Raw genomic sequence first — 25,923 nt, forward strand, 5'->3', positions numbered from 1 at the left:
ATGTGGAGGGAGAGCTCAGTCACTTTCAGGCAGGGCTCAACTGACATTTCTCACTGTTTGGGGGTAAGTTTTAAGTGGACAGACTCCATTTTCTAGAGGGGAATAAGTGTTGAGAGGATGTCTTCATCTTGGTTATGGAGTATGTCTTTCACATGATACTTAAAATGTACCAATAAATGAGCAATACAAGCACATCACCTTAGCAGAGTGTTCTTATTGTGTCTGTATTCTATACTCAAATGACTCTGCACTTTGACTTTCCAAACACAACTCTGTCTGTGTCACATACATTACATTTTAGCAGTATTTGCTGAAGTAAGAGGATTTCTTTTATTAATTACTCTATAATCATTACACCAGACAGCCCTGGGATTTATTATTAACCTTCAACTCCTGTGTACCTGTGTCAATGAAGGAAAAAAAAAAATATATATATATATATATATTTATATATATAATATATAATAATATATATATATATATATTATATATATATATATATATATATTTTTTTTTTGATTAGAGAATTGGAAAGGACTTTGCAGAGGTATTTTTCACTTTTCACATACAGTAAGGGATTTCTGATAATTGTGCAATTATGAGGATTTAAAGTGATAATATTAAAAGGCAATAGCAGAAGTACTGCCTGTTGGACAATGGTGAATTTTGTGTGTTTGTCAGATTTAATAGACAGATAATGTCCTGTGTGCATCGATGATTGTCCAAGGGGAACTACCTTTGCTTGTACCAGAGAATACCACTTATATGCACACAATGCTGCTAGTACTTAAACTCACCCGTTTTCAGTAAGAAATCCGTCCCCATAGCCTGTGATATTTTTTTTTCCTTTTAATAAAATTGCTGTTTAATCTTATACATAAACGACACACAATACCAGCTACAGGGATTTTGTTATGGTTTTGAAAAGTAGGGTACTATTACATATCGACCAAAAGCAGAATTCCCAGAGTACTGGCACACATGGAGATTTGTTGTGGTACAGGTATGGGACCTTTTATCCAGAGTGCTCAGGAACTGGGGTTTTCCAGATAGCGGATCTTTCCAGAATTTGGATCCTTATACCTTAAGTCGACTAGAAAATGAAGTAAACATTAAATAAACCCAAGTACAAGCTACTGTTTTATTACTACAGAGAAAAAGAAAATCATTTTTAAAAATTTGGATAGAATGGAGTCTGTGAGAGACAGTCTTTCTGTGATTCAGATCTTTCTGGATAATGGGTCTCTGAATTATGCATCCCATACCTGTAGTTCATGTTTACGATGGGCAAGAAATCTCATGAAAATGCTTTCTCCTTGCCAAAACATCACAGCGGTGATCCAGCTTAATATCAGGAAAATAAGGCAATGTTACTGGGATTCATTTGGATTGCTGCATAATGTATTTTAGGCACGGAGACAAGGAGAAAAGTGTCTTGTAAGTAAATCAGACTGAAAAATCCCAATAAGCATGCACATCCACATGCATCTGATCCATTTGCTGTTTTAATTACTCTGTGACAGGATAAAATGTGGCTAACGGAGGGGATACAGATACTACCTGACCCAATACAGAGACAATGATGCATTTTGTGTGGGGAATATGTGCCCAATTTAATGATATGGTTAAGGTTTATAGGGTTTACATGTCCATTAATGTATATGCTTATTTGCATAGTAAAAATGTGTTAGATTTGGGAAATGCTGGGTCTTTTTGAGACTCTCAAGTAATGCACACAAGATAGCAGCCAATGCAAGGCAGAAATTAATTAATGGCCTTTGAATTTATGTGACTGCTTACAAGTGCACAAGCAACCAATGAATTACAAGGGGAGGGCAGTATCAATGTCCAATAAGAACCAAGTAAGGGCAAAGCCTGAGAGTGATGATTTAATCATATAGGAAGTGCAGGTGTAAAACAGGCCACTCCCATCCTTCAGAAAACCAATCAGAGAGACAGGAGAAGGACAAATTTAAATGGTAAATAAACTAGCTTTTACAATGACCTTTTTACTTTTTTTATGGCAAATGGGGTTTCTAACTCTATGAGAGCATTTTTAGTGGTTTAATAAGATTTGGACATTGAAGGTGAACTACCCCTTTAAGATCAGCCCATTTCCAGATGTCATGTTTCTTTTTAGTCAAAAAGAAACATTTTTATAAACATGCCCCTTTAAGAGTATGTTATAATGTATTGTTATTATCTGTTTATATATTTTTTTGCTTCATAAAGCTCAGCTTGACTAAAGCACCAGATATGATTAAACATTTATAATAGAATTAATTACATTACAATTAATGGCATTGCTGGTTTATATGTTGATAGATAAGATTCTCATTTTCATTCTTCTTTCTGTTTTTTTTTTCCAGAATAAACTGAAGGCAGTGGAAGACCCTCTTGCCCAGCACACCCATGTGTCTTCATTCATTTATCTTTATCATCGGACTATTTCAATTCTTTTTTGGAACCAGTTCAGGTAAGAAGATAATTCTATTGTCTTTTAACCCTTAAATCAGTATTTGCATAACCTTCATGTGAAACATTCCATTCTCAGATTTTATTATTGCAATGCAGAGACATGACTAAGCCCTTTGGATGTGCTAATATATAGGGATGCATACTGAATGTATATTGACAGCAGGACAGTCACCCAATCAAAATACTAGTCTCTCAAATAAAATACACATAGAAAAGCTTATACGGCATGAGTCTTATTTGTAGCTTTGGAATCAGGTTCTATTTGTTCTACTACACTTAAATGCCAGCATTCAGTGATATCTATAGGCAGATATAGATAGATAGATAGATAGATAGAGAGATAGATAGATAGATAGATAGATAGATAGATAGATAGATCGATAGAGTAGATAGATACAGTAGATAGATACAGAAGATAGATACAGCAAATAGATAGATATATAGATAGATACAGTAGATAGATATAGATAGATAGAGTAGATAAATAGATGACAGATAGATAGATACAGTAATAGATAGATAGATACAGTAGATAGATACAATAAATAGATAGATAGATATAGATAGAGTAGATAGATGATAGATAGATAGATAGATAGATACAGTAGATAGATAGATACAGTAGATAGATACAGTAGATAGATGTAGATACAGAAGATAGATAGATAGATAGATCGCTAGATAGATAGATTGATAGATTAGATATATATAGAAGATAGATACAGTAGATAGATAGATACAGTAGATAGATAATAGATAGATATAGATACAGAAGATAGATAGATAGATTGATAGAGTAGATAGATACAGCAGATAGATAGATAGATAGATAGATAGATAGATACAGTAGATATATACAGAAGATAGATACAGTAAACAGATAGATAGAGTACAGTAGATAGAGTAGATAGATAGATAGAGTAGATAGATAGATACAGTAGATAGATACAGTAGATAGATATAGATACAGAAGATAGATAGATAGATCCAGTAGATAGATAGATCCAGTAGATAAGATAGATAGATAGATAGATAGATAGATAGATAGATACAGAAGATAGATACAGTAAATAGATAGATACAGTAGATAGATGATAGATATATATATATATATACAGTAGATAGATATATAGATCGATAGAGTAGATAGATACAGCAAATAGATAGATAGATATATAGATACAGTAGATATATACAGAAGATAGATACAGTAAACAGAGATAGATAGAGTAGATAGCTATAGATACAGTAGATAGATAGATACAGTAGATAGATACAGTAGATAGATAGATAGAGTAGATAGCTATAGATACAGTAGATAGATACAGTAGATAGATACAGTAGATAGATACAGTAGATTGATAGATAGATGATAGATAGATAGATATATACAGTAGATAAATACAGAAGATAGATACAGTAAATAGATAGATAAATTAGATAGATACAGTAGATAGATAGATACAGAAGATAGATAGATACAGTAGATAGATAGAAACAGTAAATAGATACAGAAGATAGATACAGTAGATGATAGTTACAGTAGATAGATATAGATACAGAAGATAGATAGATACAGTAGATAGATACAGTAGATAGATACAGTAGATAGATAGATACAGTAGATAGATACAGTAGATAGATACAGTAGATAGATACAGTAGATAAATACAGAATATAGATACAGTAAATAGATAGATAGATAAATTAGATAGATACAGTAGATAGATACAGTAGATAGATAGATACAGTAGATGATAGATACAGTAGATAGATAGATAGATACATAGATAGATACAGTAGATAGGTATAGTAGATAGATACAGAAGATAGATACAGTAGATAGATACAGTAGATAGATAGATACAGTAGATAGATAGACTAGAGAGATACAGTAGATAGATACAGTAGATGATAGATACAGTAGATAGAGTAGATAGATAGATAGATACAGTAGATAGCTATATAGATAGATACAGTAAATAGATAGATACAGTAGATAGATACAATAGATAGATCTAGAGGCATAAAGCTAAATGGCCATTATGACATCATTGGGTATGTTCATTGTGACATCATCGGTATGTTCATTGTGACATCATCGGGTATGTTCATTGTGACATCATCGGGTTGGTCATTGTGACATCATCGGGTATGGTCATTGTGACATCGTATGATCATTATGACATCATCGGTATGATCATTATGACATAATAATCCGTGCAACTATTAAACTGTCCAGCTAACAGTGAACTCATTTTATGCATAGAGCTTGAAGTGAACACTTCTTGTTAGTGAACACTTCTTGCTTCTGTGCATATCACAAAGAACTGTGAGTAGAAAAATTATATTTGTGTTTTTTGCTATATGTGTTTATGTTATATTTATCTAAATGACTTTGCAATGTTGAATTTCCCTGATCTGTAATCCTTATATATTTATATGTATTTATTGATGTCTAGATATTCACGGGACTAACCTACAGGTTCAATATAACTAAAATTATTAGTTGTTCTAATGTTCTATATACTATTGAAGGGGAAATTGTGTGATTGTGGTTTTCAGGATTGTATCAAAGGGAAACCATGAAAAAAATGTATATCTTGCCTAAAACCTGTTGAGATGCAATGGGATGGGAATTTTCAACATTCAAGCAAGTTTATTTGATTTATTGTTTGGAATGCATTGAGATTTGCATTAAGATTAACCCATTTTAGTCAAAAAGAAACATTTTTATAAACATGCCCCTTTAAGAGTATGTTATAATGTATTGTTATTATCTGTTTATATCTTTTTTTTGCTTCATAAAGCTTGACTAAAGCACCAGATATGATGAAACATTAATAATAGAATAAATTACATTACAATTACTGGCATTGCTGGTTTCTATGTTGATAGATCAGATTCTCATATTCATTCTTCTTTCTGTTTTTTTTTCCAGAATAAACTCTCTGAAGGCCGTGGAAGACCCTCTTGCCCTGCAATGATGGGTTCCATGTGTCTTCATTCATTTATCCTTATCATCGGACTACTTCAATTCTTTTTTGGATCCAATTCAGGTAAGAAGATAATTCTATTATCTTTTAACCCTTAAATCAGGATTATTACAGCCATATGAAATGCTGTATGAACTCTTATATAGTAAATGGTTGAAGACAAATTTTTAAAGAGACAGTACATGATAAATTTCGATATTAGAATTTTTGAATTTTTTTAAAATTCGAATCGAATTTGGACTATTCCTTAGTCGAAGTACACATAAAAAAGCTCAAAATTTGAATTTTTTTAATTTTCAATTTTCACTTTGACCCTTGATAAATCTGCCCACGTAATGTAACTACACTTAGAGGCAGATTCATATTCAAATTTTTTTTTTCTTTTAAGGTCAAAACTCTCACTCACAAATTTGACTATTCACCAAATAAAACCTGCTGAGTTCATGTTTAAGTAAATGGGAGAGGTCCAGGGACCAATTTGAACGTTACTAGCCTTCCTGACAAACAAGTTTTCTTTTCTAGGAAAAAAACTCTATTCGATTCGAATTAGATTCTAATTTTTGCATCGGTAACATTTGTGTGAATTTTACATATTCAATATTTTTATTAAATAACCCCCCAATTGAATTTTGTGTATTTCGGACTTTCGGGATCGCAGTTCACCGCAGCCATCTTCCTGAAGACCCAGAAGATGGCTGGCGTTAATTGCGATCCCTGAATCTGCGCCGAGGGGTAAGTAAAAAGTTAGGGCCATTTCCCGGGGGGGGGAGGCTTCATATGCTAGGGGGTAGGGTTTTTTTAGTTACAGTTGAATTCTTCTTAAAGGTGACAAAAAGTGACAGAGCTAGGTTGAGAGGTTCTCTTTCAAGTTTGTAATTGTATGTTTTTCCTTTTTCAGCTCTGAAAGTTGAAAACTTTCGTCTATTTAAACCGAAGCTGATATTGAAAGCAGATACTTGGAATATTATACCATGTGCCTTTCATACAAGGCATCCCCTGAATCCGTCACACGTCAAATTGGAATGGGGTTTCATCCCAAAAGGCAGAAAGGATTACCAGCCTTTAGTGCGTCTATACGGAGACCATGTCAGAACGGCATTGCCTGCTTTCGCGGATAAATTGCAACTTTTTAAACCCCTAGTGGCAAAAGGGAACTGTTCGCTGGTCATCAATCCCACAGTCATTGAAGACAGTGGCACTTATCAGGTTACACTGACGATAAAAGAAAAGGTGTTCAAGCCCCTTTCGTCTATAAAAATTCAAGTTGTGCATCAACTCAAAGGTAAATTAAGGGAGAGACTGTATTGTAAACCCAATATGTAGGGGGCACATTTACTCAGGGTCGAATATTGAGGGTTAATTAACCCTCGATATTCGACCGTCGAAGTAAAATCCTTCGACTTCGAATATCGAAGTCGAAGGATTTACTGCATTTCCTTCGTTCGTGCGATCGAAGGAAAAATCGTTCGATCGAACGATTAAATCCTTCGAATCGAACAGTTCGAAGGATTTTAATCCATCGATCGAACGATTTTCCTTCGATCATAAAAAGCTAGGAAAGCCTATGGGGACCTTCCCCATAGGCTAACATTGGTGCTCGGTAGGTTTTAGGTGGCGAAGTAGGTGGTCAAAGTTTTTTTTTAAAAGAGACAGTACTTCAACTATTGAATGGTCGAATAGTCGAACGATTTTTAGTTTGAAACGTTCGATTCGAAGTCGTAGTCGAAGGTCGAAGTAGCCAATTCGATGGTAGAAGTAGCCAAAAAAATACTTCGAAATTCGAACTGTTTTTTATTCTATTCCTTCACTCGAGCTAAGTAAATGTGCCCCGTAGTGTATTCACCTTCTAAATATATCTCAGGCATGCTACATGTGTTTAGTTCTGGATCTGGGATTCACCTACAGTAATTGTTTTGCTTTTCAGGTGGATCACGGTCAGCACGTATGAATGATGAAACAACGACAAAACCTACAAGCACCACTAAAGCACCAAACCAAGAAACAACTGCAACAACAGCAGATGACAGGGATTTCATTGACAAGACCATCCTCCCAGGTCTTAAAGGAAAGGAGAAGATCTTTGGTATATCAGTGATAGCTGTTGCATCGTTCCTTGTTTTATTCTCACTATTAGGACTCTTTGTATGGTAAGTAAAATTTCCTTTATCTTGCTCTAGAATATAGAACATTGGACAAAAAAGTGTACAATAAATAGCCAAGCAAGATCAACTTTGGTTATTTTTTTCGGCTACTGCCTTACTATGCAAAGAAATAATCCTTCCGCTTATATCCACACGCTCCTATGTCTGCACCCAGAGGCACTGCCTTGGCCTGGGGTCAGACACATGAAGCAAATATAGGCAGATTATATAGTGAATAAAATACCCCCTCTTGTAAATTCTAAGGATATTATAAGTTACAGAGGAGTTTCATGACCATATAAAAAGACATCAGAAGTCACCGTTTATAACTGATGACATCAGAACTCACCATTTATAAGGATATAATTTACAGGATATTCATGGCTTTTGTGTATTATATATATATACATAATATTTCGCTACTCATGCATTCAGTGCTGGGCAGGTGGGAAGAGGTTCTATATAGATATATATAAATGTCAGTACATAGTTCTGCAATGCTCAGAAATATGCGCAGATACCCAGATCCTTAAAATGTATTTGTATATGAAAATTTGGTGTTTAAAAATATTTTGCCGCCATTTAATTTTTTTTCCCTTTTTTGCAGGTTTGCTGATAAGCAAATGAAGAAGGAAAAGATCGGCGATGTAGAAAGCCCACCATCCAGCTCATCTAGTGACAATGAGGAGGAATCATAAGGGAATATGAATTAACAGAATTGACACAGCATTGAAGGCTTCAATGAATAGAAAAATACTTTTTATAATAAATATTATATATATGTAATTTGAGGTCTTTGTATTTATTTCTTCACACTGTTTGTAGGGTTTTTAGATTTCTTTTTGAGAAGTGAGACCAGTATCAGTATATATTATATAGGTGATAGAGCTCGGCTATTGTAACAAACTTGTACATATATGTTGTGTAGTGTTTGGGCTCAGCCATTTAATAGAATTCCAGTATACTGTGTTCTGTATTCAGTATATAGGACTGTGGTACCATTTCTACAAATTGCATTGCGTCCATAAACTTTGAAAATGCCCCATGCACCAAACATGGGGCAGAACATGTTCCTTAGGGGGTTTATCTAATATAAGTAATTCTAAAACAACTGGACTTGCTGAGTAATCATTGAAGATGTTTCGCTACTCATCCGAGCAGCTTCTTCAGTTCAACTGACTCATGTGGGAAGTTCTCGGCATATAAACTCTTCCACTAATCCAATCACAATGGCACATTGTAACTCTTTTTCAAACTTGGGGGTATTGCACGAACCCAGCGCACATCAAAGAATCTCCCATTGACTTATATGCAACCTTGACAGGTCTGAGATGCCAGATTTTCTGATTCAGACTTTTCCATCCTTGGGGTTTAATAAATTCTGAAAAAAATTGTAAAAATCAGATTTTATTAAAATGTATTATGTGGGGCACATTTACTAAGGGTCGAAGTGAATTTGAAGTGAATTTTCAAATTCAAAAACTTCGAATTTCTGGGTACTTCAACCATCGAATAGGCCAAAATTCGATTCGAATTGAAAAAACTGAATATTCAACCATTTGAAAATCGAAGTACTGTCTCTTTAAAAAACATTGAATTCGCCACTTCGCCACCTTAAACCTGCCGAATTGCTATGTTAGCCTATGGGGACCTCCTAGAACCTATAGCCAATATTTGGCTAAGTTTTTAGAAATCAAAGTTTTTTTTGAAAATCGTTCGATTGGTTGATTAAATCGTTCGATTCGAAAGATTTCTACGATCGATCAAACGATTTTAATTTGGTCGAAAACATTCTTGATAAAGGGTCCTGTGAGACTCGAAACATTGCATTTTTTGTCTACTGAGCCAATAAATCACAAAATTTTCACAGAAACAACGTGTCAGTGTGCTGCAGTCTGTTGGACATTGTACATGATTGATACCCATGGCAGAGTGGGATATTGACTGCTAAGCACCTGGTCCTCAAGGGAAAAGAGACGGAGGTGAGCGCTTCATTCTTGTGTGGTTTAATTCGGTCGAAAACAGCTGAATTCAAACAAAAAAACAAAACTTAGACTGTCGATTTTTTTCAATTCGTTCAATTCGATGGTCGAAATTCGAAGTTTTAGCAATATAGGCAATTAAGAATACTATTTCATGTGAAAATGTGATGTATCTTTTGCTCATGGTAATTGTTGCCTAATTTATAGTGCAGTAAATCTATAGCAAAGATTTGAAAATGGCAAACATGGCTAAACTATATTCACGTAGATGCACTAATCCATGTGTGTTAAAAGTATAGGAATTACACCCATATGTAATATAAGGCATGAAGTTTGCTCAGGAAAAGTAATCCATGGCAACCAATAAGATGTTTCCATTTAAACAGGTGACTAGTAAATTCTACCTGCTGATTGGTTGCTATGGGTTATTGCCCCTGGGCAAACTTAGTGCCTTTTATTACATAACTCCATTAGTCTTTGGGGAAAAAAAGAGAAATTGGTGATTTTTTTTAAAGAACTGCATTGGTGTTTATGTTCAATACTATTACTGTATTTTACCTATAGTAAGATAGTAATATACCATGTCAGAACGGCATTGCCTGCTTTCGCGGATAAATTGCAACTTTTTAAACCCCTAGTGGCAAAAGGGAACTGTTCGCTGGTCATCAATCCCACAGTCATTGAAGACAGTGGCACTTATCAGGTTACACTGACGATAAAAGAAAAGGTGTTCAAGCCCCTTTCGTCTATAAAAATTCAAGTTGTGCATCAACTCAAAGGTAAATTAAGGGAGAGACTGTATTGTAAACCCAATATGTAGGGAGCACATTTACTTAGGGTCGAATATTGAGGGTTAATTAACCCTCGATATTCGACCGTCGAAGTAAAATCCTTCGACTTCGAATATCGAAGTCGAAGGATTTACCGCATTTCCTTCGTTCGTGCGATCGAAGGAAAAATCGTTTGATCGAACGATTAAATCCTTCGAATCGAACGGTTCGAAGGATTTTAATCCATCGATCGAACGATTTTCCTTCGATCAAAAATAGCTAGGAAAGCCTATGGGGACCTTCCCCATAGGCTAACATTGGTGCTCGGTAGGTTTTAGGTGGCGAAGTAGGTGGTCAAAGTTTTTTTTTAAAGAGACAGTACTTCAACTATCGAATGGTCAAATAGTCGAACGATTTTTAGTTTGAAACGTTCAATTCAAAGTCGTAGTCGAAGGTCGAAGTAGCCAATTCGATGGTCGAAGTAGCCAAAAAATACTTCGAAATTCGAACTGTTTTTTATTCTATTCCTTCACTCGAGCTAAGTAAATGTGCCCCGTAGTGTATTCACCTTCTAAATATATCTCAGGCATGCTACATGTGTTTAGTTCTGGATCTGGGATTCACCTACAGTAATTGTTTTGCTTTTCAGGTGGATCACGGTCAGCACGTATGAATGATGAAACAACGAAAAAACCTACAAGAACCACTATAGCACCAAACCAAGAAACAACTGCAACAACAGCAGATGACAGGGATTTCATTGACAAGACCATCCTCCCAGGTCTTAAAGGAAAGGAGAAGATCTTTGGTATATCAGTGATAGCTGTTGCATCGTTCCTTGTTTTATTCTCACTATTAGGACTCTTTGTATGGTAAGTAAAATTTCCTTTATCTTGCTCTAGAATATAGAACATCGGACAAAAAAGTGTACAATAAATAGCCAAGCAAGATCAACTTTGGTTATTTTTTTCGGCTACTGCCTTACTATGCAAAGAAATAATCCTTCCGCTTATATCCACACACTCCTATGTCTGCACCCAGAGGCACTGCCTTGGCCTGGGGTCAGACACATGAAGCAAATGTAGGCAGATTATATAGTGAATAAAATACCCCCTCTTGTAAATTCTAAGGATATTATAAGTTACAGAGGAGTTTCATGACCATATAAAAAGACATCAGAAGTCATCGTTTATAACTGATGACATCAGAACTCACCATTTATAAGGATATAATTTACAAGATATTCATAGCTTTTGTGTATTATATATATATACATAATATTTCGCTACTCATGCATTCAGTGCTGGGCAGGTGGGAAGAGGTTCTATATAGATATATATAAATGTCAGTACATAGTTCTGCAATGCTCAGAAATATGCGCAGATCACAGTTCCTTAAAATGTATTTGTATATGAAAATTTGGTGTTTAAAAATATTTTGCCGCCATTTAACATTTTTTTCATTTTTTGCAGGTTTGCTGACAAGCAAATGAAGAAGGAAAAGATCGGCGATGTAGAAAGCCCACCATCCAGCTCATCTAGTGACAATGAGGAGGAATCATAAGGGAATATGAATTAACAGAATTGACACAGCATTGAAGGCTTCAATGAATAGAAAAATACTTTTTATAATAAATATTATATATATAATTTGAGGTCTTTGTATTTATTTCTTCACACTGTTTGTAGGGTTTTTAGATTTCTTTTTGAGAAGTGAGACCAGTATCAGTATATATTATATAGGTGATAGAGCTCGGCTATTGTAACAAACTTGTACATATATGTTGTGTAGTGTTTGGGCTCAGCCATTTAATAGAATTCCAGTATACTGTGTTCTGTATTCAGTATATAGGACAGTGGTACCATTTCTACAAATTGCATTGCGTCCATAAACTTTGAAAATGCCCCATGCACCAAACATGGGGCAGAACATGTTCCTTAGGGGGTTTATCTAATATAAGTAATTCTAAAACAACTGATTTACTGAGTAATCATTGAAGATGTTTCACTACTCATCCGAGCAGCTTCTTCAGTTCAACTGACTCATGTGGGAAGTTCTCGGCATATAAACTCTTCCACTAATCCAATCACAATGGCACATTGTAACTCTTTTTCAAACTTGGGGGTATTGCACGAACCCAGCGCACATCAAAGAATCTCCCATTGATTTATATGCAACCTTGACAGGTCTGAGATGCCAGATTTTCTGATTCAGACTTTTCCATCCTTGGGGTTTAATAAATTCTGAAAAAAAATTGTAAAAATCAGATTTTATTAAAAAAAAAAACATACATGTTGGGGCACATTTACTAAGGGTCGAAGTGAATTTGAAGTGAATTTTCAAATTCAAAAACTTCGAATTTCTGGGTACTTCGACCATCGAATAGGCCAAAATTCGATTCGAATTGAAAAAACTTTGAATATTCGAGCATTTGAAAATCGAAGTACTGTCTCTTTAAAAAACATTGAATTCGCCACTTCGCCACCTTAAACCAGCCGAATTGCTGTGTTAGCCTATGGGGACCTCCTAGAACCTATAGCCAATATTTGACTAAGTTTTTAGAAATCAAAGTTTTTTTTGAAAATCGTTCGATTGGTTGATTAAATCGTTCGATTCTAAAGATTTCTACGATCGATCAAATGATTTTAATTCGATCGAAAACAGGTAAATTCAAACAAAAAACAAAACTTAGACTGTCGAATTTTTTCAATTCGATGGTCGAAATTCGAAGTTTTAGCACTATAGGCAATTAAGAATACTATTTCATGTGAAAATGTGATGTATCTTTTGCTCATGGTAATTGTTGCCTAATTTATAGTGCAGTAAATCTATAAGAAAGATTTGAAAATGGCAAACATGGCTAAACTATATTCACGTAGATGCACTAATCCATGTGTGTTAAAAGTATAGGAATTACACCCATATGTAATATAAGGCATGAAGTTTGCTCAGGAAAAGTAGTCCATGGCAACCAATAAGATGTCTCCATTTAAACAGGTGACTAGTAAATTCTACGTGCTGATTGGTTGGTATGGGTTATTGCCCCTGGGCAAACTTAGTGCCTTTTATTACATAACTCCATTAGTCTTTGGGGAAAAAAAGAGAAATTGGTGATTTTTTTAAAGAACTGCATTGGTGTTTATGTTCAATACTATTACTGTAGTTTACCTATAGTAAGATAGTAATATCAGTGGCGTAACTACCGAGGAAGCAGACCCCGCAGTCGCGGGGGGGCCCGGGGGTACAGGGGACCCGGCGGGGCCTGCTTCCTCAGTAGTGCCGGATTACCCACAAGGCGCCCCTAGGCTACAGTCAGGGCCGGCCCAGATCCGCTCCCTGCCTTTGCTGCCCCCCTGACTTCCAGCTCCGGCAAAAGGAAGTTAGAGGGGTTGAGATAAGATTATCTGGCCCACGGGGATCCACCCTGTTTCAGACTCTCAGTACTTCTTGAAAAATCCCCTAGGAAGCGTGCCAACTCATAACTTTGTCCTCCTGACACTTCGTAGCAGGCAATACCACTCTGCTCTCACAGAATGACCCCTCCCAACACACCCGTGTTCTGTGAGTAGAACGGTCTTTTACAAACTTTATGCGCGAATAGCACACCGAATGTTGTGTGCTGCCTTTAGTGCAGGGCTGATTTCCGTGCTGGAGAGAAGTAGGGGCACGAACTCTAACTCTGAGTTGCCTTGGGCTGGTGCACGGAGGGGAGTGGGGTCACTGACCTCTGAGAGTTGTCTTAGGCTGGTGCACGGCTGCATTCCTGTCAGTGCTGTGGAGGAGCTGGGGCAGCAGTCTGATTGATTATTGCAAGGCTGTGAACTGCCTGACAGGATTGTTTATTTTTTTTAATGGAGCCCCTGACTGATCTGCTGTTCAAAGGACTGGATAATAGGCCTGCACTATGGGGTCCGTTTACTAAAGTGCGTTAAAAATATTCGCACAATATATAGACAGAATTTTCGCCAAATATGTTATCGCCAGTTTACTAACCTGCGGTAAATATAAATTTGCGAATTTTCTTGCACAAGAATAATTGTTCGCCAGTTATCGCATTTGCTGAAAATAACGCTACGTACACATTAACGCATGGTTTACTAAACAGCGAAATGTGCTAAAGACAAAATTAACGCCAGAATATTCGCAAACTTTTACCGCCACATATGAAGTGGCGTAAAAGTATTTTTTCTGCCAGAAAATTCTCAAGGGGCAGGAAATATCCCATAATAATGTTTTTTTTTTACCCATCATTCTTTGCTGACAGGAGAGAGATCTGTAACTATTGCTGACAGGATGTTTTGGCTTCTGCTTCTATCTGGTGCAACAGCAGCAGTTTCAGCTCAGAGATGTATTATTGGCAGTGGCATCACAGTCCAAGGATTCGTCAGCCTCTACACTTTTTGGTTTCATTGGGATTGGCTACATTAAACTGTGCATTTCTATGAAGCAAAGAGATTGACTGGTATCATTTCCTATGATTCTATTGGCAGAAGAGTTTATATGATGCAGACATGTTTGATTGGTATTACTCTGGTGATGTTGTTGGATGGTATAATCATCAGTCAATAAAGTTTATAAGTTTTGAAGATGCATTTCTGGCCATAAATGTCACAGTAAAAATTGCCATAATAACCGCCATAAAACAAGACTATTTTATAGCATAAATATTCGCAAAAACGTAATTTTTCGCTAAAATTACCGCTAACGTAAGCTGGTTCCTTAACGTAGTTACCGCAAGTGATCGCAATGACTTCTGAGCGCATCGCTGTTTAGTAAACTTAGTCGCTGCGAATATTCTGGCGTAAAAATATTCTCAGCGATAACATGCGGAAACTTAAAGTCAGATTTACCGCACTTTAGTAAACGGACCCCTGAATCTGTTACTGCTGGTGAGTTCATAAAGGAGGGGAAAAGTTGGGACATTTTTTTTTACAAGTCTGCAAACTACTAATTGTGAAAGGCTGTGTCAAGTGAGCCAAGAAGGAAAGTAGAATAGTACTATTGGCACTGTATGTACACCGCTTTATATATTTTGGAGCATTTGACATAAAGTTGCCACTTTTATGCATATGTAATGTTATGTGTATTATTGGGCCATTAAATTAGTTTTAGATATAATACATTAATAATGCAGCTGCGCTGGGGAAATATACAGAAAAAGAAATATGTGGGCATGTCCTTGAGTGGGTGGGGCCATTAAAGTGTGTGTGGTCTCAAAAATTTGTCATCTTAGGTTGCGCCCAGGGTCTGGAAGGGGCTTTGCGGCGGGGGCCCTTGAGACAACAGCCCCGGTGGGCCCCAGGCCCCCCAGTCCGACACTGGCTACAGTCCACCTGGTCCAATGGGGCCCGGTCCAATGGTTGGCGCTGGCAATCCAGACCTGAATCACAAGCCATCCCGTCACCCTACAGGGCCAGAGAGTAAATTATGTATCAGGCAGCTTTCTCTTCGTAGAGACTCTGCTGCTGAGTCTAGCTGCTCTGCACCTTAATATATCAGGTCAGCATGTGAGGTCCTGAGAGGTCCTCAGTAGGCAAATAGGGGGTGGGAGGTTAAGGCTATAGACAGGGGAAGGGAGCTGGAGAGAGGGGTCGCTGACACTTTGTATTGCTGCGCAGATACCAGCCACAATCTGGACTGTTGGGGTGTGGGGGGAGTTGGGTTGGCGAGTTCTAGTTCAGCAAGTGCTTTGGGTTTCCTCAGCACATAGTAACCTAAAATCTGCCACATGTTTTTGATCTATGTTCCATACTGAACACAATTAGAAACATCACAAGCTTTCCACTACATCAGGATAGACCAGAAGTGCCCATAAATCCCACACATTCCTGATTAAATAATCCCTGCTTAAATATTTTTATATCTGTATCAGCATGCACAAACCATCAAACTAACTTTGAGGTATTACACATAGTAGGTAAAAACCATCTCCCTAAAAGTTTAAAGGGTTGTTTTGAGTTAATATGAGGTAGAGAGGGATATTCTGAGACAATTTGCAGTTGGTTTTCATTTTTTGTTATTTAAGGTTTTTGAGTTATTTAGCTTTTTATTCAGCAGCTCTCCAGTTTGCAATTTCAGCCATCTGGTTGCTAGGATCCAAATTACATAGCAACCATGAACTGATTTAAATAAGAAACTGGAATATGAATAGGAGAGTACCTTACTAGAAAGCTAAGAACTAAAATTTGGCAATAACAATAAATGTGTAACCTTACAGAGCATTTGTTTTTAGTTGGGGTCAGTGACACCCATTTGAAAGCTGGAAAGAGTCAAAAGAAAAAGGCAAATAATAATAAAACTATAAAAAATAAATAATATAAACCAACTGAAGTTCTAAGTTGCTTAGAATCTTACGATCTTACTTCTGCAGTAACAGCCCTTAAGTTTGCTCATAGCCTTTACAGAGAGATATGTGAAATTGACACTGTACCATCCTTCTATAGTTCTGGGGTATTTATATATGAAATTGCGACTGTGCCATTCTTCTATGACTTCTGGGGATATTATACATGAAATACATGAAATTCTCCCACTATTTTTTGCAGAGGGGGCCCTAAAATTTTTTTTGCAGGGGGACCCTGGCATCCGAAGTTACGCCACTGAGTAATATAGTAGTAGCCAATTGTTTAAAATACTTTTGTTAATCGTATCAAAAGCCCAAGTCCAGTCCTTAGTGGAGGCGTTGGGCACTTCTACACAGACACCCCACGCCGCTTTCAGTATAAGAAATGCAACTATATTTAACAAGACAAGCAGAATGAACTATGTAAAATGCCATACGTTTATATTTATTTTAAAAAAAAAATTATAAATGTAAAAGGATTGGTCGCTAATCAGCATTTCTCAATTTCCTGAATCTTAAAGGGATTGTTCACCTTTGTGATAACTTTTAGTATAATGTAGAGAGTGATATTCTGAGAAAATTTGCAATTGGTTTTTATTTTTCATTATTTCTAGTTTTTGAGTTATTTGGTAGTTATTTTGGTATTTTGGCTCCAAATTACCCAATGCACTGATTTGAATAAGACACTGGAATATGAAAGGCCTGAATAGAAAGATGAGCAATAACAATAAATGTGTAGCCTTACAGAGCATTTGTTTTTTAGATGGGGTCAGTGACCCCCCATTTGAAAGCTGGAAAGAGTGAGCAGAAGAAGGCAAATAATTAAAAAAAAACGATATCAAATAAATAATGAAGGACAATTGAAAAGTTGCTTAAAATTAGAGTAAAAAGCAGGACCAGAATATAGTGCAGGTCCCAGGTCAACAATAAGGGGCTGATTCACTATGGGTCGAATATCGAGGGTTAATTAACCCTCGATATTCGACTAGGAATTGAAATCCTTCGACTTCGAATATCGAAGTCGAAGGATTTAGCGCAAATACTGCGATCGTACAATCGAAGGATTATTTCTTCGATCGAACGATTAAATCCTTCGAATCGAACGATTCGAAGGATTTAAATCCAATGATCGAAGGAATTATAAAAAAAGTTAGGCAAGCCTATGGGGACCTTCCCCATAGGCTAACATTGACTTCGGTAGCTTTTAGCTGCCGAAGTAAGGGGTCGAAGTTTTTTTTAAAGAGACAGTACTTCGACTATCGAATGGTCGAATAGTCGAACGATTTTTAGTTCGAATCCTTCGATTCGTAGTCGTAGTCGAAGGTCGAAGTAGCCCATTCGATGGTCGAAGTAGCCCAAAAAATACTTCAAAATTCGAAGTTTTTTTACTTCGAATCCTTCACTCGAAGTTAGTGAATCAGCCCCTAAAAGTTTGGAGTCCCAATCTGAGAAAGAAAAGTTAATTAGTGATATCTAACATGTGCTCCTTTAGCTGTTTTTGAGTTACAACTCACATGACCATGCTAGGGGCATGAGTAGAATCAAGGATATTTGGGTAATAACAAACTGCACCTCAGAAGATGTCCCAGTTGATCTCAGTTTTTTTTAAAGATAATTAATAGCACATACTCAAGTCTTTTTCTACAGGTCATTCAACTCCAATATGACGTCTAATATCCTCATATTTTACAACAATTGTAACCAATGACCTCACTAAGTGCCATTTTGCAGTCTATTAATTCTGTGTATCATAAAATATACAAGAAAACCCATTTTATTGATCATCTAGTAAGGTTTTGAAATTTGTAGAGTTAAAAAATTAATTGTCAAGTCATGTAGCGGGCATTTCATTGCTTAAAGCTGATATGTTCAAAGCAGATTTACTGTACTTTCTACTTAAAGTGGACCTGTCACACAGACACAAAAAGCTGTATAATAAATGTCCTTTTCAAATTAAATATGAAATCCAATTTCTATTTTTTGTTGCATGCATCTGTATTTGGATCCTGATTACAAACTTATTGGTTTTTCCTTCTTGAATATAAGGGCTATTTTATGTGCTTTTTATTCTGGAACTTTTTTGATTCAGTTCTTATTGTTGGTGGATTATACATTGAATGTATTGAAAAATAGGTCAACAATAATTGTTTCCGGACAATAGCTAACATTCTGGACTGAAAACCATAGTTTATATCATTAAAGTACTTTGTTCATTGGCATGCATTTGCAGTTCTTGTTGCCTTAGGTCTCAGTAAAGGCTTAAGCCAATCATTAGTGGTGCTTGCGAAGCAAAGCATCACTACTGTTATCTTGCAAACTTATTTTTATTCTTCTTATGAAAAGTTTGGCGCGTAACTAGTCCCGCACCGTTTGTCCTAGACCCATGAATGAGGTGTCAAATCGTGCGGCTTAATCGGGAATGGGGTGGTATGACTTTTCTAAGGGGTGGGTGGTTAATTGCCCCTTGCGGGGGCAATTAACCACCCCGAAAAGTCCCATAGATTAACATTGAGGCCAACTTTTGACGGATTCTAGCGCAGAGAGGGAATCTTGTAGAAACGTTAAATTTACCACATTTGAAGAGGTTTGCGACCTGTGTCAGATGATACCCCACACGAGGGTATAAGTTTTACCCCCGGGGCAGGAGAGGTCCCCAAATTTGCCCCATTGACTTATAATGGGGAATTTATCGAATAATTAGTTTGTCGCAGACCCATGAATGAGGTGTCAAACCGTTCAGCTTATTCGGGAATGGGGTGTTGTCACTTTTCTGTCCTATTTTGGGGACCCAAAAAAGTGAGCGGAGCCGCAAACAACCAATCAGATTTTCCCTATTGACGTCAATGAGAAAATGTAAACAGCTGTAATTCTCACAGTAGTAAAGCCAGAGCTCCCAAACTTGGCACCGTGGGTCACTGGGTGACTGCAGCCAAAATTTACAAAAAGTGGGCGGAGTCTACAACAGCCAATCAAATTTCAGCCATTCAATTAAATAGGAAAATTTTAAACTGCTGCCGCTCTTAGACGGTTAATGGCAGGGTCCTCAAACTTGGTACAGTTGGTCACTGGGGGACTGGGATTAAAATTAAGAAAAGTGGGTGGAGCCAAAACCAACCAATCAGATTTCTTTGATTGGTTTTAATGGGAAAAATTAAGAAGGCTGCCATTCTCTCAGTATTGATGTCAGGGACCTTGAATATCACAAATGTGGTCGCTGGGGGTTTCCACTTCAAGTTTAGAAAAAGTGGGCGGAGCCACCAACAACCAATCAAATTTCATTCATTGATTTTCAATAGAAAAAAATAGAAATGCTGCCATTTTTACACATTAAATGACAGCATTCCCAAACTTTGGGATGTTAGTCACTGAGTGACTGTGGTTCACAATTAGGAAAAAAAGGGGCGGGGCAACAACAGCCAATCAGATTTGGGCCTGAGTTTTGCCACGGCAAGCACCACTCACATTTTCTTCAGGAAATGTACCTCTCTAGTTCTCCTTAAAGTTTCCACTTAAAGGAGAAGGAAAGTAATTTTATACTTGGGGGTGCCAAAAATTAGGCACCCCAAGTGATTGTATTTACTTATCTGAAACCCCGAACTGGTCCTCCTGTCACCAGAAAACTGGACCAGTCCGGGGTTCTTCCAGCGAGCACCACAGATGGAGCGATTCTATTGCTGCTTCTTTGCTCTTCTCGGGGCAGACGCATGCGTAGCACAATATAGCTGTTTTTTTCATTAAAGTTCAGCTTTTAAATCTACTGCACATGCACAGCTACAAGCTGAAAGAAGAAGCAAGAAGAGGATCACTTTGTGGTGCATATTGGGAGAACCCCAAGCTGATGCAGTTTTCTGCTGATAGATGCACTGGCCCCAGAGCCACCATCAGGGGGGCACAGAGGGTACTCCTGTACTGGGCCCAGGCCTTAAGGGGGCCCGGCTGTGCTGCACTTTTCAAAAGAGCTGGGCCCCCCTTGACAGCGCCGAAGCTGTGGTGCCTCTTCTGATGTCTCGAACAGCTGAAGTCCCAAAGCGGCAAAAACACCCGAAGTCATGAAAATAGACAAAGTTGAAGTCATGCAGTCATGAAGTGACAAAAAGACCTGAAGCCATGATAATAGACAAAGTTGAAGTCCTGAAGTGGCGAAAAGACCTCAAGTCACAAAAATAGACGAAGTTGAAGTCCTGAAGCCACGAGTTCAATTCTACTGAACACCAATTTTTTTAAACCCCTGGCCACCAATGTATTATTTTAATACTCTAAAGGTCCCTGCCACCAATCTTTTTTTTAAACTTTTAGGGGGCCCTGACCACCAATGTTTTTGTAAAAACTTTTATGGGGGGCCCTGGCGCAATTTTTTATTTTTATTTATAGGGGGGCCCTGACCACCAATAATTCTTTTTAACTTGTAGGGAGGCCCTGACCACCAATATTTTTTTTAAAAAAAAACTTTTATGGGGGCTCTTGCGCCAATAGTTTTTTTTAACTTATAGGGGGGGCCTGACCACCAGTGTTTTTTTTTTAACTTGTAGAGAGGCCCTGACCACTAATGTGGGACTCTGGCCGCCAATTATTTTTTTAATTATAAGGGGGCCCTGACCACCAATGCCTTTTTATAACTTGTGAGTGACGGGTTTACCGTTTTTAGCACTGGTGTGGACTTTTTACTGCGGCGTTGGGTGGGATCTGGGGTGTGGCTTGGGGGCACGATCTAGGGTGGGCAGGGACCAGGGGGCCCAGAAAATTTTGCTGTATGGGGCCCGTTTATTTCTGATGGTGGCCCTGACCGAAAGAGTCAGGTAAGTAAATACAAGCAATTGGAAGTGCCTAACTTTTGGCATCCCCAAGTATAAAATTACTTTTCTTTTCCTTTAATGAAACCTATTTAACTTTATTTAAATTTAAACACACCCATGGTTTTGCACATGGCTGCCATATTTGTGCAGCAGAGGTCCGTTAGCATTAGAAACTTTAACTGACAGGCTGAGATGGGACAGTCAGGTTGGCAAAACAGTCAGGTTTAGGAACTTCAACTAACAATTACTTCTCCACAAAAAACAATCAACATGACCTATAGGTAACTTTTAATGTACATTCATATTTTAAAAATAAGTTTTTTAGAGTATCAAGGTCAAGTTCAGGTTTCCTACAGTTTCCGTCATGTTGTAAAAATACAAAGGTGTCTAATATTAGGGCTAACCTTAACCCTACAGCTGTTGTTAAGCTAACCTCCAGAATCCTCTAAAAACAAGGAGCAGAAAGTATTGCCATTTTACAAAAGCTTCTTCACTTGAGGTAATAGCCATATTGGTGTAGAATAATCTACACTGTAGATTATTCCTTTAATAAACCCATGGTTCCACTCTTATTACTATTCATAAGCCATTACTGTGCCTTCCAGCCTTCCAGTTCCAGTTACTGCATTCCTACAATGACATTATAAGGCGTTTATATGTTCTATGTAGATTTCCTACCACACTCAGAAACCATAGAGGCAGGTTATTAAATTCCCGATAAAAATTACCATAGTGTTTGTTAAATGTAAATTATGTATAATCTCCGTAAAGTTCTGAAGAATATGTTGGTGCTATATAAACACAGATTAATGATAATATTTCACAGACTATAATTGAATGCAACACTTTGGACTTATATGTATAACTTCATGCTGGTTTAGCTTTTAGCCATACCCACAGCATCTGCTATCTTTTTATAGTAACCATGTATAATTTAATTTCTATGCCTGCTTCTTATCAAAAGGCTCATTTACAGTTCCAGCTCTTTTCCAACCAATAATTCAGTTAAGCATCTTAATCTACACAGATGCATCTCTGCTCACTTGGCAGAATAAACAAATCAAAAAGTGAGTAAACTGCTTGCATATTTGGCACTTCCCATTAGTCATATATCATGCTTAATCCCAACCTCACTTGCAAATGGAAAATGGCAGCTTCTCCTGTGTTGTCCCTCCGGTGCAGATACCAAGAGATTCCCAGTTTATACAATAATCACATTGAACCAGATGGTGATGAATCATATTATAGTTTCTGAACTAGTGTTTGACTTTGCAATTTAAATGGATTTAAATGTGCTTTATTATGAGCATTCTTTTCCACTTTGTGTTCTGACTTTTTTTTTCTTTTTCCCCCAATTCTTGCTGTGCTGTATAAAACAGGAACTGTATGGGACCTGTTATCCAGAATGCTCTGAACCTGGAGTTTTCCAGATAATGGATCTTTCCGTAATTTAGATCTTCATACCTTGAGGCAGATTCACTAACCTGTGAAAATTCACCAGCGATGGCTTCGCAGCTCTCGCAACACTTTGCCAGACGAAAATTGACTCAGATAACGCTAATTTACTAAAATGCGAAGTTGCGTCCAGGGCGCCGAACGCTGGCGAATTTTCGTTAGCGTTAATTCGGCAATCAAAGTGAAGATGTGCTAGAGTTGTCTAATTTGCATACAGTGGGAAATAATAAAGTGGAATGGACGTATATGTTGCAGCAAATACATTACATTACACAAGTCCAGGGAACCTTAATAAAAAAAATAGAGTTGTTATATTGCCCTACACATGAGCCCACTGTATAGTTTATGTTCCATGTGTTGGGAAATGTATGGGGTAACCCGGTTACCCAAAAAAAAATTTTCTAGGACTTTTGCAGCCTATCACTCTAAAAAAGGAAACAACGCCAGGGTTTTTTGGGACTTAGAAAATGTTTCCACTAAAAAATGAGGAAGTCCTATGCACTCCATTGCACTTCGCCTGATCTGAGGTGGCGAAGGCAAGTCTGGCGAAAGAGGTAACGTTCAGTAAAATCCGCATCTTAGTGAATTTGCGGAGTTACGTCCATTCGCCAGAGCAAAAATTCGCCTGTCGATAGAGTGTGATTGATCACTAGTGTCTGTCTCTTTCGCTAGTGAAGTTACGCCTGCACCCGTTATTAAATCGGAGAAGTGTCTGAATGACGTCACGCTGGGGAATTTTCGCCAGCGTTAGTCACTTCGCAAATCTGCCCCCTTAAGTCTACTGGAAAATCATGAAAACATTAACTAAACCCCTTTAGGCTGGTTTTGCTTCCAATGAGGATTAATTATGTCTTAGTTTGGCTCAAATACAAGATACTGCTTTATTATTACAGTGAAAAAAGGAAATCCACTTTAAAAATCTTGATTATTTGATTATAATGGAGTCTACGGGAGACAGTCTTTCCATAATTTTTTCTCGATAATCGGTTTCCAGATAAGGTAAAAACTTTGCTCATGTAACACAATTCAGAATCATGCAGCCTTAATCTCTTCCAGTTATTGCAGGTAATTCTACAATATAAATGACATTATAAAGAACATGCTGCACAATATTTGGACTATGTAGTAGAGAATAAGTGAGTGCATGTCTTTGTGTGTGTATTAACATACAAACTGAATCTATACATTATTGTAAATTAAAATAACTGAAATGCTGTGTGTTTTCTATGGCAACATTCCCTTGCCATGCTGATCTTTGATGGGTCTGACTCTGTATGGTTATCATCTGAACATTTATTACTGTTGCATCTTAAGGTCTCCTCTGCAGCCTGCTGTCACATCTGTTGTATGTTTATCTGTGTAGTTTCTCTAGATGATATCTATCTAGCAGAAGTAAATCTAGAGCTCATCTGAGCAGCTTCTTTATTGCAATTGAAATCCTCTAAATATAAACTCTTTCAATAAGTCCATCACAATGGTCCAATGTAACTCCTTCATAGAGACAGTTGACATTGGAGTTACATTGGACCATTGTCCAAGTCCAGTTGACCTAGATTTAATTTTACCAGATATACCATGACCTGGATCAAATAAAACCTTCACAGACATCAAGGTTAAATCATGGCCTCTTAACCCTTATTATAAAGGGTCTGTTAATGATTTGTGTTAGTGGTTGTTTTGCAATGTTCTTTGCATATAGTTACAGATATTACTATTATTAACCTTTACAGGTATGGGACCTATTATAAAGAATGCTTGAGTTTTCCGGAGCTCTTTCTGTAATTTTTGGTCTTCAAACCTCAAGTCTACAAAAAAAAAGGGAAATCATTTTTAAAAGTATAAATGATTTGGATAAAATGGAGTTTATGGGAAATAGCCTTGCATACAGAGTTTGTGCTTTAAAGACAATGTTCCCTCTAAGTTGTATGGGCATGCAACAAATTTTTAATACACACAGACAATTTTGTGTTAAACCAACCCACCCAACCATGCACACTCACATATTTTTCCTACAGAATGGATATATTATTATTTTTATGTACTCAGCCAAAGAAGAAGTTGGGTGGAACATTCTTTACAGAGAATGTAAAATCAGTCCAAGCCCCTGTGGAGCACATAATCTTATTTTAATACCGCAAACACACTCTCTCTATGGACTATTTCATTAAAGCCAACAAAGCAGTATGTTTGTGGATTGTTTGTGGATTGTTTGAGTAATCCTGAGGAAACCTAGGAGGCACAATTCCCTTGGAAGACTCAAACCCAGGACCCCAATGCACCATGCCTTTATTGTATCCAGAAAAATAATACAATTTGTGCACATCTGTGAACACAAATCTGCATTGATAATAACTTCCTACCACTTTCTTTAAAGAACTAAAAAAAAAGGCAGATTTGTTTTAACATTGCTTTCTATTCCAATCAAGAATAGACAACCCATAACAATCATTCCCCTTTTCCCCATTTGTTTGATGTGATGATTTATCCCGCAGTATGTGCAATCATTTCACTCTGCTTTTCTCTATAATTGCTGTCAAGACCTCAGTTGTAAATCACTGAATTATTTCTGAACGTTTAACAATTTCATATAATTAAAATCATATCTTGTTCTGTCTTAGTTAAAAAATTGTATGTTTGAGACATCTGTCTTACCATAAAAAGGGCTACGTGCGATATTATCATTTGTCATGCTAATGCTGCTTTCATTCTGATCTGTAATGTAAGCCGTTAAAGGGGAAACACTGTTCATTTTGTAGCCAAATCCTTTTCTTCTATTTAAATATAGAGTATATTCATAATAAATTAAATTTATTTTTGTAAAGAGATTGAAATCCTAGTTGCATATATGAAAACGTGTACCTGACATTACCGTTGGCATATGCATGCAAAGTAGCGCAGTGGAGTTTTTAGGCGCCATCTTCATTATCTTTGAATTCTCTTCTTTTCCTTTGCCAATCTTCAGTGC

General features: G+C 37.0%; 1 protein-coding gene and 1 pseudogene across 1 annotated transcript; both read left to right on the forward strand.

Moving 5' to 3' along the window:
* Positions 1-25,923, forward strand: part of LOC108719669 — a 250,167-nt pseudogene that overhangs the window by 106,667 nt on the left and 117,577 nt on the right.
* LOC121395008 lies at positions 4,834-8,759 on the forward strand. The gene is made up of 4 exons (XM_041567455.1): positions 4,834-5,537; positions 6,373-6,756; positions 7,399-7,621; positions 8,223-8,759. Exons 1-4 carry the CDS (start codon positions 5,462-5,464, stop codon positions 8,311-8,313), a joined length of 774 nt encoding a protein of 257 aa, XP_041423389.1. The 5' UTR covers positions 4,834-5,461; the 3' UTR covers positions 8,314-8,759.

The sequence above is a fragment of the Xenopus laevis genome, chromosome 6S, assembly GCF_017654675.1.
Source record: "Xenopus laevis strain J_2021 chromosome 6S, Xenopus_laevis_v10.1, whole genome shotgun sequence".
Classification (NCBI taxonomy): Eukaryota; Metazoa; Chordata; class Amphibia; order Anura; family Pipidae; genus Xenopus; species Xenopus laevis.